Source organism: Danio aesculapii, chromosome 15 (genome assembly GCF_903798145.1).
Source record: "Danio aesculapii chromosome 15, fDanAes4.1, whole genome shotgun sequence".
Classification (NCBI taxonomy): domain Eukaryota; kingdom Metazoa; phylum Chordata; class Actinopteri; order Cypriniformes; family Danionidae; genus Danio; species Danio aesculapii.
In genome coordinates, this window is record NC_079449.1 from 43,969,155 (window position 1) to 43,984,337 (window position 15,183).

Genomic DNA, 15,183 nt, shown 5'->3' on the forward strand with positions numbered 1-15,183 from the left:
ACACACAGTGTGCTAACCTTGATACGCTTCTGCACTAATGTATAATGTTTTTATTCACAGTACATCGAGTCATCATGAATTATGAACTCTGAGGTGACGTCAGAGTGAACTCGACTCCTGCGGACGCAAACGGCTTTTTTTCTCTGAGCAGCCGGACTTTCTCTCAGGTAAAACCGAACTTTATTATGTTTATTACTTTATTATGTACTTTGTTATGTCCTCAGGGTGAGTTAGCGGACAGGGCTAAACAACATCCCCTCACTTTGTGTATGTGTGTTTGAGTCTCCAAGCAGGAGAAACACACATAGCAACCGACGGTGGCGTGTGTTTAATGACGTCAGCAGCACCACAAACATCTATTTATCGTCATAATACGCCCCTTTCGTTGCGGTAAACAGGTTTATAAAACGATAGTAGTGTTTTGGCAACATTATCTAAATTAGCCGAGTAGTTGTTTGTATCCAGACCACGAACATTTGTTATTTGTCTCGTTTGAATTGAACATGATAGTTTTGTAACTGACTGTGGCGTGTGTTTTATGACGTCATCAGCATTACAAACACCCTTTATCCTCATTAAAATGTGCCCTTTCGTTGCGGTAAGCAAGTGTGTAAAATGAGTGTTTTAGCTACATAATACAACTTTAGCCGAGTAGTCGCTTGAATCCAGACCATCAACATTTGTATCCAGCAAAATGTATTATTTGTCACGTTTAAATTAATTAAACGTGATAGTTATATCCAGGGTTTAACATTAACACCTGCCAACCAGCCAAATACGGGTAGATTTTAGCTGAGGCTGGTTAGACAGCCACCCCTACTAGCCACTTTGGCTGGTTAAAAATAATTTTGTGTTGTGTCATCCCTAATCATTTGAATTTTTGTTAATGTATAGTTTTATGTATAAAATGTATGTTAAGTTTTAGTATACAGCTATATTTTGCTTGTTTTGACACTTTATTTAAATTTTGTGGCAAGGAAATAATTAGTTTGGTGTGGCCAGAGAAAAAAAAAAGGTAAATCCTTAGTGTTGAGCCCTGAAAAGTCATGTGAAATACAACTAATTGCAATACGACACTGTGAAACCACAACCCACTTGCTCATGCTCAATGCACAAACACGCATGTAAAAGTTAAATGAACCAGGAGGCATGTGGACATAACACAACATTTAAATCAAGAAATTTTAGCATGTCAAAGTCAATTTAATTTATAAAAAATATATTTTCCCAACAATAAAATTGTGGCTAGTGAAAATGGCGAATGGCTTGTAACATTGGAAAACTACCAGCTGTAGTGGCTGGTGATCAAAAAAAGTTAATGTTAAGCCCTGGTTACATCCTAGGCTGGTTGGCTCGTTTTATCTGGTCAACCAGCCTAGTTTTAGAGGGGTTTTGGCCATTTCCAGCCTGGTCTTAGTTGGTCAGGCTGGGAGATGAAGAGCTAGAACCAGCTTGACCAGCCTAGTCAGGCTGGGAGACCAGCCAAAACCAGCAATATCCAGCTTAAACCGGTCTGGTCAAGCTGGTTTTAGCTGGTCATTTCCCAGCCTGATCAGCTAAGACCAAGCTGGAAATGGCCAAAACCCCTCTAAAACCAGGCTGGTCGAACAGCTAAAGGCTGGTTTAAGCAGTTTTTTTCAGCAGGGTTTTTAAACATTTGGCTGGTTATAGTAACCAACTGTGGCGTGTGGTTTAATGCGTCTTTCCTTGAAGTAAGCTAGTCTAAAAAAAGTTAGTAGTGTTTTGGCTACATTATCCAAATTAGACGAGTAGTTGCTTGTATCCAGACTGTTAAAATATGTTATTTGTCTCATTTGAATCGATTGAACATGACAGTTTTAGTTGCTATTTTTGAAAGCATTTTTACACAAGTGCCTAAAACTTTGAACAGGACTGTAGCTTTGCAGGCAGGGGTTTCCTTATTTTGTATTCTCTATTGGATTCGGATCAGGTGATTGGCTGGGCCATTCTACAGCTTGATTTTCTTTTCTGAAAGCATCTGAGAGTCTCCTTGGCTGTCTTGGATCATTGTCTTGCTAAAATGGTTTCATCTTCACCCTCCTGCTACTGTAGATGTTGGACTGAAGCAGCTGATATTCATTTGCACTGAGGAAGGGCAGAGGGTTGCTGAAGAACTACTGAGAGATTTCAGCTGCTGTCTGGGCTTTCACTGCTGAACTACACCTTCCTTTCTTCATGTGTTCAATACTTTTTCTCTGTGTTATTTCATTTTATTATACACAACTTCATTTCTTAACTAATTAGACTTGTTTTTATTTGTATATATGAATTTCTTCTGTTGTTATCAACATCCGGGGCAAATTTCAAGTTAAAGGCACCTCTAGAAAAATGGGGTCGTGTTCAATGCTTAATTTCCCCATTGTACATTAGATGAGTCAGTACCAAAGACAAATCTGAAACATACAAATACCTGAGGATCACCTTCCAAATAATGTTATATCTTGAGAAAAACAAACAAAAAAGCGCTCAGGGGTAACTCAAATATTTGGTTGGTGCTCTTTGGGTAAGGGATTCAGGGATTACGCATAGGTTTTTAAAGATATAGACATGTTAATAAAGGCTTTTTAAATTTTCCACATTTTTTTCGAGTGCCTTGGACTGATTCCTGTTAATGTTATACCTCTGTCTGTATTCCAGCTGACCTCATGGCTAACCCCGATAAAGAGCTGCTCCGGGTCACCATGCACTTGCTGACCAACCCCGGCGACTCTCTCCTGCTCCAGCACACTCTTGACTGCCTCCTGAAGTGGGTTCGTCCGGGTCTCAGACTCTTCCATGTGTCCGAGCGGGCCTGTCCCATCCATGCCTATGACAGAACCAACCTGTGCCCTGCGTCCGGCCACCCATCACATGCTGTGACAATATTCCTGCACGAGTCCTACGGAGAGGAGCGCATACTTAGGGTGCTAGAATTTCTGCAGTGTCCACCCTGGCAGTACCATCACACTGAAAGCTGCGGTTCTAAAGAAAGTGGCGTTTATTTTGCATCCAGCAGCACCCTACTGAAGCCCTACTTCATGCCCAGCCGGGACTACTACAGCCTGGGCACTGGAATGCCGGTGTGGGGGGTGCGGTCGGTGCACTATGGAGAGGAGTTAGTGCGCGTGACTTTGCACAGTAGCTTTGATAACTACGAGGACACTGTGCGTTTATATGAGACGGTCCTCCAGAAGAGGGCGGAGGAGCAGAAACCGGGCTTTTGCTGGTTTACTCTGCTTTCAGAACAAGGGTTTAGCCTGCAGTTGGCCATCAAGCAGCTCTCGCCGGGGGTCCGCGTGGAGCCTTGCCAATCCGCCGTGCTGCAGTTTAGAGTGCGAGAGATCGGACAGCTTGTCCCCTTACTGCCTAATACCTGCTCACCCATCAGTGGTACCCGATGGCACACAGAAGACCTGGATGGGAACAAGATCCTCTTTCAGGTAGGTCAGCACTTTCTATCTAGATGTCAATATAAACTGTACATACACTCATCCACACACATACACTATGGGTAATTTAGCTCATCAGTTCATCAGCGCATGTGTTTGGACTGTGGGGGAAACCGGAGCACCCGGAGGAAACCCACGCCAACACAGGGAGAACATGCAAACTCCACATAGAAACGCCAACTGACCCAGCCGGTGCTCGAACCAGCGAACTTCTAGCTGTGAGGCGATCGTGCTACCCACTGTGCCACCAACTAACAATACATATAAATAAAACTTTTTTAATACAAATATTAAAGATTTTATTGCAAAGAGATTTCCCAACACAATTCACAACTGTTAGACATTTTTACAGGAAACTGTCCAAATTTAATTCTCTAATCAGGAAAAGAAAACTAATTCTCAATTTTGCACAATTCCTCATGATAATAACAGGAATATTTCCCTTTACATGATCTTCCATTTATATAAACACTATTTACAGACGTAAGGTGGAGCGGACATATTTATAAATAGGCATGGAGTTTTATAACAGAAATGCATTAGGTTGAAGAGGAGTTTTCATTTGAAGAAAAACATCAAATATACAGTTGAAGTCAGAATTTTTAGCCCCCTGTTTATTTTTTCCCCAATTACTGTTTAACAGAGAGCAGATTTCTTTAACACATTTCTAATCATAATAGTTTTAATAACTCATCTCTAATTACTGATTTCTTTTATCTTTGCCATGATGACAGCACATAATATTAGACTAGATATTCTTCAAAATACTAGTATTCAGCTTAAAGTGACATGTAAAGGCTTAACTAGGTTAATTAGGGTAAAGGTAGGGTAATTAGGCAAGTCATTGTATAACAGTGGTTTGTTCTGAAGACAATCCAAAACTAATATTGATTAAGGGGGCTAATAATATTGACCTTTAAATAGGTTTAAAAAATTTTTAAACTGTTTTTATTCTAGCCAAAATAAAACAAATAAGACTTTCTCCAGAAGAAAAAATATTATAGGAAATACTGTGAAAATTTCCTGAATCTGTTCAACGTCATTTGGGAAATATTAGAAAAAATTAGTATATATTTGATCATTCATATAATTGTGCCTTTAATAATAAATATACTTTAACAATGTTAAACTTGTCTTTTTTTTAAAGGTACATTATGTTGTTTTCTTGTTTTGACACATTAGCATGGATAAGAAATAAGTACATTTGATTTTTTTTAGTTGTTGAAGAAAGCAAAAAAACAACCGAGCTATTAGAAAAACATCCTTGATGGTTAGCCCTGTATAAGTCTAAAATTCCAGTTGTAATGGTCTTAAAAAGTCTTAAATTTGTTATTTGAGAAAATTTGTGAAATCCTGTTCAAGTAAATGCACAAAAAAGACAAATATTTCATGGTAACACTGAATGCAAAGCCCAAGTTTAGCCTTGTTTTAGTCTATTCGTCGGTGTTTAGACTTCTTTTAAACGCACAGTAAAATGCTTGCTTGGGTTGAATGGATGTACAGTATTTTGGGCAGGTATAAGTAGGGCCAGACAGAATCGGCAGAATTTATTTTATTTTTAGTTCATTTTTAATTGTAAACAAAAACCCTGCAGATTTATGCAGAATGATTTTACGAGTAAATAAAAACCTAAAACATGAAATAAAAAAACTTTTATTGAAGGTTTAAATTGCAAATCCAATTAGATTCACTTGTTCGGTAAACAGAGCAAGTCTCTCATATAACAGATCTACTAAAAGACTGAAGATATGACTTTACATTCTAGAAACATTTGCATATCAGTCGGTAATATTACTGAAACTAATATATAATCGGGCGTCACAGTGGCGCAATGGGTCAGTTGGCATTTTTGTGTGGAGTTTGCAGGTTCTCCCCTTGTTGGATTTCCTCCGGGTGCTCCGGTTTCCCCCACAGTCCAAACACGTGCGCTATAGGGGAACTGATGAACTAAATTAGCTGTAGTGTATGAGTGGATCACGTGCTTATGAATGCTCGCGGCTGGTCCCACATTATTCAATTCATGATTCACCAATCAGACGATTCCTAAGCCACTATAAATACCCTGAGTCCCCATGCCATCTTCGTTTTGAAGAATCCCCCCTTCCACCCCCACTCCTCCTCCTTTCCTAGATGGGGGGCACGGTGGCCAGTGGTTAGTACTGTTGCCTCACAGCAAGAACGTCACTGGTTCTAGTCCTTACCAAGCCAGCTGACATTTCTGTGCAGTTTACATGTTCTCCCCGTTCTCACGTGGGTTTCCCCCGGTTTCCTCCCACCATCCAAAAACATGCAACTTAAGTTAATTGACTAATCCAAATCGCCACCATAGATGTGCTCCTAGTAAGTAGTTATCTCATAAGAGCAATCACTATCTGTTCATTAGCTACTACAGCAGGGGAGTTCTCCAGATCTACCGGAGCTCAAACTCCACTCTCGCCTTGCAAACGGGAGGGAGCCCCAGGCTCGAGGATCTTATGAGCTCAGGGCTCTCTTCCGGGACAGCATGCCAAACAAGCTTTATAATCAATCATCAGCTGAGTGTGAACTCTTGAAGTAAGTGTGTTTTGATAACCTCAGAGTCTCGAACATCTGAGTGAGCCAACCTGTGACAAGTATAAAGATGTCTTTACTTTTTCAGTGGAAAAGTCATTTAAACACAGATCTAATTATGTTGCAACTAATTACCCCAACACTGCTAATAAATCATGCCTTATTTCCCCTTCTCCAGGTTAAATCTCCTGCTCAGCAACAAAGGTCCCACACCTCTGCTTTTCCCCTGAGCGGCCCCAGTCTTCCCTCCAGGAATCGGCTGCGGAGCTCCGGTGCTTCCAGACCCTCCACGTCCCCCTGCAGGACAACATCTCATCTGAAGGAGCAGATCACGGGACGCTCTCGTGTGGATCTGCTGGAGCCCCATGCGCTGAGATTGGGGATGTGTGGAGGAGAGAGTATGGGTTCAGACGGGGCGGGCAGCACTCCTCCGGGAAGCTCCTGTTACTCGTCCCAGCGCAGTAGCCCTGCAGGCCTGTCCGCTAGCTGGTATGAACCAATGATGGCCTCTGAATCCTCCATACCCTGTCTTCTGCTGGAAGAGGAAGAGGAGGAGGATTCGGAAACTAATGTGGACACGGGCTGTGCCGTACACACACAGTCTGCTCTAGTGACTCTGAGTAGAGACCTGAGACACGGCCTGGAGGAGGCAGAAAACTCAACAAGTATTTTAACAGAAACGCAGGATTCACAGAGTCGCCATCTGCATGCTCAAGTAGATGAGTTCTTCATTTGACTCCTCCAATTAAGGGACCGTTCACATATCAGGTCTTTAGCATGTGCAAGTTTTTCATTCCCAATGGAGGCGCGTGGCTTGCATTTTCCAGGCACATCTAGGATGCATCTCAGTACCATTTTTAATGCCCTTCACTCGCTAACTTCCCTTGGATGTAAGTCATTGATTACGTTACACAAGTGTCCACTACTGGCGAAGCATCTGAATGGGTTTTAATGGAATGCACTAGACCCTTGAGCACTTGGGAACTACACTGTTGTGACAGTAGCTATGTTTCCATCCACCTATTTGCATGCGCATAAAAAAACGGTTGATGGAAACGCCATGATGCGCATACATTTTGAAAATGCGCATTAAAAACACATGCGGCTGGCGCAATAGCCTAGTGGTTAGCGCGTTGACATATGGTGCAGTAGCACATCAGGGCGTCCCGAGTTCGAATCCCGGCTTGAGGACATTTACCTACCCTAACCCCCCTCTCTCTCTCCAACTTTGCTTCCTGTCTAAATACTGTCCTATTCACCTTATTCTCCGCGGACGAGTGGGCGCAGCCATTTGAATCATTTTGGCTTGAAACTTCCGGTCTCATTCACTTCCATTCATTTTTAAACATTAAAAACAGCTCGTTTTGCTGCTTGGTGTTGCAAACTGATATTTTCTTATTATATTATTCTACTTTGTCTGTATTGTAATGCAAACACTTGTTTGTAGAGTAAGTAGTTTGACCGTTTTTTGCCGTTTATTATTTCTAGTCATTTCTCACATAGGCAGCTGAATCGGAAGTTCTAAAACAATCGCAAAAACGTGCGCACTTCCGCATTGAAGAATAAGGTCAATATAATAAAGGCCAAAAAAACCCTTATGTGCATGACTGAGTAGGACGAACTTTTTATTTGATAAGAAAAGATGCGCATAAACTATGATGGAAACATTTTTACCGCACAAATTTCAGTTGTGCGCATTAAATAAGGTCATGTGATTTTGTTATAAGAGATCATGTGATGATGAAAATGTGTGTGAATGGACAAACCAGCAGGCTGAGCACTCTGTAAACCATCTGAACTGTTGTTTTGCTCATTATGAAACACCTTGCCGCTTAAGTATTAGTGTCATTACATTAATAATGACCTCCAGAATCAAGAGCGTCTGTGCTCCGCGTCTCACACCTTCAAACACCACCGCGTGTTCACTGCGTGTCAGGATTGCCTTCTGAGGCACAAGTCATTTATTAGATGAAGCACAGATTGACGCAGCTTCTCCTACTGAAGTAAATTCAGTTTTTACTGTTGATATTTGGCGCCAGATAATCAGGAAGTGACGATTTAGTTCTCTTTGACTCGTTGGATGGAAACGCCGATTTATTCGCACGTCTTTAATGTCATAATCTGTTTTGCGCATAAAGTTCATTCGCATTTTTGGATGGAAACATAGCTAGTCACATTGCATTCTGGGACATACATGTGTTGGAGTGGACATATGAAGCCGACTCACTCCCTAGGTCAAAATTGTCCAGTGTATGTCCATGTAAACTTCTCTTGTTCACTTCATGAGGGGAATCGCACTTTAAAGGTTCAAGAAACCCTGGAGCACAGTTTTTGAGATGTTAACAGCCTAGTGTGTTGAGCATCAGTTAAGACGACGTTAGCTCCTGTCAGCTTTAATAGTGGGGGAAACTGGATAAAATCATTTTTGGGGCGGGATCAAAATCTGTGACGTGATGACGCATCGGTTTCTCATTATTATTCATAGCTGAGTTTTCTTATCCTATGAGAAGACTCCTGCTTCTGCATTATTCATAAGAGCATGTGGTTTCCGAAGGCAAGGCTTCAAGCTGTGAGACACAATGACTGGGTGAGCCCGCGTCTGCGCACTGCAAGTAGTATTTAGCCGTTCATGAAGGGTCGTAAAGTTATGTGTTTGTTTCCATGATTCATGGGGTTTGTTGCATGTTTCCCTGCGATGTTTTGCAGCAAACATTATTGTCGGGAGAGCTGTAGAAGAATCGGAGAATGGCGGACTTTGTCTTTTATCAGTTGAGTTCGTTCACATTTAGACACCGCCTACAGTGCTGTAGTGTATGTGTGTGTGTGAATGAGCGAGTGTATGGGTGTTTCCCAGTACTGGTTTGCAGCTGGAAGGGCTTCTGCTGTGTAAAACATATGCTGCATAAGTTGGCGGTTCATTCCGCTGTAGTGACCCCTGATAAATAAGGGACTAAACTGAAGGGAACTCAATGAATGAATGAGTATTAAAAATATCTTCTTTAGTGTTCAACAGAATAAAGAAACTGATTAAAAATTGAAACCACTAAATAGTAAATGTGGGTGTCACGGTGGCGCAGTGGGTAGCACATTCGCCTCACAGCAAGAAGGTCGCTGGTTCGAGCCTCGACTAGGTCAGTTAGCGTTTCTGTGTGGAGTTTGCATGTTCTCCCTGTGTTGGAGTAGGTTTGGCCAGAGGTGCTCTGGTTTCCCCCACAAGTCTTTGGTGGTTCATTCCACTGTGGCAACCCCTGATTAATAAAGGGACTAAGCCGAAAAGAAAATGAATGAAAATAGCAAATGTTGATTTTAGTGTGAACGATCCCTTTAATACTGTAAATAGTGCAGTTTGTCTCCCTCTTGTGGTCACAGTAGCTCATTGTCCTGTAATGATGTTTTCCCTAGATCTCGCCTACCACATCAGCAGATTATTTAGCTTGTTTTAAGAGAAAACTGACTTCATTATTATGCATTATTCGTATCACAGCTCATTGTCCTGTAATGATGGAGTTTTCTGGCAGCCGATCCACTGCAGGCTCTCTGCCCACAGTCCAGCCGCAGTAATGCGCAGCTTCCCAGTGTCTAACCTCCAATACTGCTGCTCTTTAAAGAAATAAAGCGTCCCGTCAGGCCTCGTCAGGGCCCCGTTTACCCCCCGCGGGACCCCCTTCCAGTCCCTCAGAGGACGAGGGTAGTACAGCTCCATGCTGAGTGACCAGGGGTTCAGGATGAAGTAGCGGGATCCTTTAAAGAGCACCAGTTGACCCAGAGGCTGGTAAAAGAAGGCACAGTCTAAGTGTTTAGGCAAACCCAATGCACTGCTCCTCTTGGGGAATCCAGGGTCCAGATTAGAGCCAGAGTAACGCCACATCCGACGTCCTGACCAGGAGAACAAAGATAAGAGAAGTTTTGAATAAATGCATCATTAACCCTTGTGTGCTGTTGGGGGTGTTTTCATCCACTCTGGGCTGATTTTGAGTCTTAATTTTGCTGACAAATCTTATTTTGACATATATTTTGTGGGAAATGCTTTGAAATATTTAAAAAAAACTCAACAATACACTCAAATTTACTATTTCATTGTCAACATTGATATGAAAATCAAAACAATCCCCTCAGCTGTCAGAACACAGTAAACACAGTGAGTGTATTTCTGACCACACACACACTATAATCTGCTGCTTTACTCCACAGAACTCCATTTAAAAGGCGGAAACTCTTTAGCACAGGCCTAGCTAAAGGGTTAATGCTGCCAACTGATGACCAACAGTAAAAAATACACATTTTCCCATCACGGAAAACCAGCAACAGTTTTCAATCAGGAATGCATGATTATATGCTGTCATAGCTTTGCAATCAGAAATGTGATTATAATGGAAGTCAACAGGGCAAAAACAGCCCCTAACATAATGAAAGGGGAGTCGATTTCAACAACACACAAGGGCAAATCAGTAGCATTGTTGAGTAGTTACTTTAAAAGTACGCCGTGTGACATGAGTGATGTCCTAAAAACACTTGGTAGCACAGCGTTATTTCCAGACGCTTGCTATGATATGGAGGATGCACAGGTACACGTTATACCACTACTAATGGTGTAACGGATGACAAATATCACGGTTTGGATCACATTATGTTTCTTTAGCCACGGATCGAACTATTTTTCGGATGAGCCAAAAAGGGGAGGAGAAAAACGTCATTTGCTTTTCATTCATTACAAAAACAGCACTGCAAGACACTTGTTTTTAACAAACAGAACTGAGAAGCTGTGATTTTATTAAAAATAACATGAAGAAATAATCAGATAAATAAATAGTAAAATATTCTCTCACTGTTACAACTACTGTTGCTGATAACACTACATGTAGACATCTAACATCATTTGCACAACCCATATTTATTTGCAGTCTCATCTTCAATAAACGATTCAGTTATTCACTCATAAAACTTCACGTTTCATTGCTAGATGATCAGTTCTGAAGAATTATTCAGTGGCATATTTATGATGGCAGGAGTAATTGGTTAAATATTGTAATTGCTGCCTACATCTTTGATTTTTGAGCATCCATAAATGCACATGACGGTGATTTAAATCTTTACCGTAAACATCAGTGGTTTGATCTAAACTATAAACTGTTCTCCTAGTACTTCTGTCTCATTCGACTGTTTGTAACTTCATAACCAACTCAAAAGACTAAAGACTGAATCTCTTTCTTGATTTTAGCGATTTCAGATTTGAACGCAGCAAATCGAAGGATTAATAAACATATGCAAATCAGCATCCTTTATAATTTATGTTGCGTGGGTGTTGAGATCCTGATCTGTTAATGATTACTCACGCAGCTTACACTGAATGCATTAATGCAGGCTAAACAAGTAGTGACAGAAAACACCTTTAATAACCTTAGAAACCCACCACATCCACAATAACCCACCACAACTTCTTCCGTCAACATTATATTTTACAGGAAAGCATAAATGCTTTCATACATGTGATTTGAATGACTCAAGAGGCGATCTCTCTGTGATCATTACACATTTTGGATTAATCTACCAGTAAAAAATATGTATTAATCTGCAGGTCATGTGTGTTCTGAACTGTGGGTTATGATCCGTACGAATCATGGATCAACCGTGATCCATTAAACCTCTAACTGCTACAAGTTTAAAGTCTTTAGCTGATTATTTGTTGACATTTATTCTTTCATTTTTCTTCGGCTTGGTCCCTAATTTATGAGGGGTCGCCACGGCGGAATGAACCGCCTGTTTGTTGACAGTTGTGTGGTATTTTTTACAAATAAATGTCAATTCCGCCAGATATAATTCAGCTGTTGAATAAACCAAATGAAAACGGAGGCAAAGAAAAACAAGTATAAACAAATTAAACAGATAGCGATGTTGCAGCAGACATCGAATTATGTTTTAAATGAATTCTGCTGCTAAGTTTATTGTACAAACTGATAAGGATTATTTTACATAGTGCAGGGATGTGATGTGTAAATATGCTGTTGATATTTAGGAATCTTGTGTATTTCTCCTTTGCTAATATAAACGCATGATTTTTCCTGCATGCCGAGTAGCTGTCCTTGATGTTATATTGTATATTTTGGGTTCTGTCGATTGTTAATTAACTAATAATAATAAAAACATTTCTAAGAAACGTACATGTTGTTTATACGTTATTTTTATATTTTACAAATGTCATTTCTACTCCTTTAACGATAACAAACACCAACCATCCATCATACGAGAAGATGGCACAGTGGCTCAGAGGTCCAAACACATGCGCTATAGGTGAATTGACAAACTAAATTGACCGTAGTGTACAAGTTTGTGGGTGAATGTGAGTGCATGGGTGTTTCCCAGTACTGGGGTGCGTCTGGAAGCACATCCGCTGTGTAAAACATATGCTGGAATAGTTGGTGGTTCATTCTGCTGTGGCGACCCCAGATAAATAAAGGACTAAGTCGAGGGAAAATGAATGAATGAATTAAACTCACCATAGCTTAGCCTAAGTAGACTAGATCAGTATTTCTCAGTCCTGTTCCTGGAGGCACACCAACAGTACATATTTTGAATGTCTCCCTTATCTGACCCATTAACTTCAGGTTTTGGAGTCTCTTCTAATCTTCTGATAAGTTGATTCAGGTGTGTTTGATTAGAGAGAGGTCGAAAATGTGTACTGTTGGTGTGCCTTCAGGAACAGGGTTGGGAAACACTGGACTAGACTGTATGAAAGATTGTTCATTTTGCAGTCCAACATATTTTGTTTATAATAGCTTCCATCACACTGTTTTTCAATAAATCATATGGTATTGCATGTCTTTAAATGTAAGTGCTTATATTAATGTTAGCGAGCCTTTGTTACAGTGCAGATACGGGCAGTTGGGTGACAAGTTCAGGGGGCGTGGCTGATTTGAGAGTTTGATTGAAAGTTGAGGTGTGTTCGTCATGAAGCATGGTGCAGCCGATGATCAACGAGATTAGCCGAGCGCAGGCGGGGCGGAGTTGCTGCAAAGTTGCTGCAGTCATGATGACCGATCACATGGTGTGATCATTTATTTATTGAAACAACAACAAAAGATTTACAGTACAAATAAAACAGAATACAGTCTCTATAAACTATAGTTCTGTCACGGTCACCAGCGATCATAACTCCCTAGATAAAATATTTGATTTCCTGTCAAGCCGTTTATGCAGAAATGTTAGAAGTGACTGTACCTGCTCTTTCTGGGAAATTTCTACTTAAAGTGTAGCTCATTTATTTTGGTCCTTTTGTTCAATCTTTTTGGATTAAAGTGCTTTTTTAAAAGTGATTTCATTATCCAAAATAATCCTATTCATGGATATTTATTTCCTTTTTATGTACCCTTTCATTTTCCCCTTCTTTCTCATGCGTTTGTTATATAGGCTACTTAAATTTAATTCATAATTCCCTCATTGTTTAACAATGAACTTGTCATGGTCACCAGCAATCATAACTCCCTAGATCACTGACAACAACAGAAAACAAACACTCACTCAGCTTGAGAAAGAAAACACTTCGATGGACACGCAGCCTTAGTTACTTTAAGGAAATTCATGTTAAAGAGTATGTTGTTACTTTTGCATTTATTTAAAAAATCGTAAGCTCTGAAGCATGGGTGACTCTGCATTGTTTTGGGAAGCTGTCTAAAGTGTGCATTGTCCTACCTTTAAAGAAGTATAGCTTTCTGTCGAGTGGATTGAAAGCAGCAGCTTCAATGGTGACAGACAGCTGTGGCCAGCGGGTCTGAAGCGGACGTGGGTCGCTCACACTGCCGTTACACACCGACCAGAAACGACAGCCCTGAAACACCAGCACCGCCCCATTCTCATCTACAAAAAAATAAAAAATACAGACATAAACACTGCGTCCCAAATGGCCCACTATACACTAATGCACTTACACACTCATCAGGATAGTGTAAATACCTGTCAACCCTCCAGTTTTTCTCCAGTAGTTTTAAACTGTATCCCACTATCATTCTGTAAAGGTATTTTCCCATATTTCTCCCGTATTTTTAATCTTTCTATAAAGGGTGGCAATAAACACCAAAGAGCCGATCCTGCATATGCACAACCCATACCGCCGAACCACCAGGGGCCGCCCCATGCTCTTAAATGTGAATCTGTTCTGTGCTTTCAATTAGTTTATTTATGAAAACACTGAAATAAATATAAAAACAACGGGATTCCCTTCCTTTCCATTACGATCGACATCACCCCTTCTATGCAATCCTTAAAACAGTCAGTTCATGTAGCAGTGCGTGACTGTCTGACGCGATCCATATTGATAAACAGACACTGTTTCTCATATAGATTCTGCACACGTGATTTGAAGCGGAGCGAAAGTGGACACTCTGGGATTCGGCTGTGTGTTTAAACACACATAAACATATAATAATAATAATAATAATAGTAATAATAACATCTAAACATGTTAATCTTGGTGGGTTACAAATTTTGTCCTAATTAAGCATAAAAAGTAATAAGCAATCGAATGCTTTTATTATAGATGTGTGCATTTTTAAAGTGACAGCTTTGTTATTTAATGTGATCAAATGAAAATCTAAATGAGAGATTCATTCGCTGCTCTTTAATCAGAAATTACACAGTGAAGAAAAGGTTAATGGGCATCACGGTGGCGCAGTGGGTAGCACGATCGACTCACAGCAAGAAGGTCACTGGTTTGAGCCTCAGCTCGGTCAGTTGGCATTTCTGTGTGGAGTTTGCATGTTCTCCCCGTGTTCGTGTGAGTTTCCTTCACAAGTCCAAAGACATGTGCTATAAGTGATTTGGGTAAGCTAAATTGTCTGTAGTGTATGAGTGTGTATAGATGTTTCCCAGTGATGGGTTGCAGCTGGAAGGGCATCCGCTGCATAAAACAAATGCTGGATAAGTTAGCGGTTCATTCCTCTGTGGCGACCCCTGATAAATAAAAGGACTAAGCTGAAAAGAAAATGAATGAATGAAAAAGTTAATGAGATTCAATTTCTTTATAATAGCTACTAATTTGAACAGGTTAAACTTTTATTTATTTGCAGCTTTTTCTACAGTTATGTACAACACCCCCAGAATTTTATATGTTTTGTTTTGCTTTTTGCTATTTTTTGGGTGGGGCGATACCAATGTTGACAGGTATGATAGTATGTGAATATAGTGTCGTGCC

At 40.5% G+C, this 15,183-nt stretch overlaps 2 protein-coding genes across 2 annotated transcripts in view; one reads left to right on the forward strand and one right to left on the reverse strand.

Annotated features, from left to right (window-relative positions):
• On the forward strand, positions 1 to 9,328 carry LOC130241907 (protein FAM124B). The gene is made up of 3 exons (XM_056473890.1): positions 1 to 167; positions 2,659 to 3,440; positions 6,178 to 9,328. Exons 2-3 carry the CDS (start codon positions 2,667 to 2,669, stop codon positions 6,733 to 6,735), a joined length of 1,332 nt encoding a protein of 443 aa, XP_056329865.1. The 5' UTR covers positions 1 to 167; positions 2,659 to 2,666; the 3' UTR covers positions 6,736 to 9,328.
• mmp28 (matrix metallopeptidase 28) overlaps positions 9,304 to 15,183 on the reverse strand; it is a 19,903-nt gene continuing 14,023 nt past the window's right edge. Inside the window, exons 7-8 of the mRNA XM_056473889.1 lie at positions 13,686 to 13,850; positions 9,304 to 9,875 (exon numbers count right to left, since the gene is read on the reverse strand). Of these exons, the coding sequence (XP_056329864.1) occupies positions 9,478 to 9,875; positions 13,686 to 13,850 (563 nt within the window). The 3' untranslated portion in view covers positions 9,304 to 9,477. The remainder of the gene's footprint in view (positions 9,876 to 13,685; positions 13,851 to 15,183) is intronic.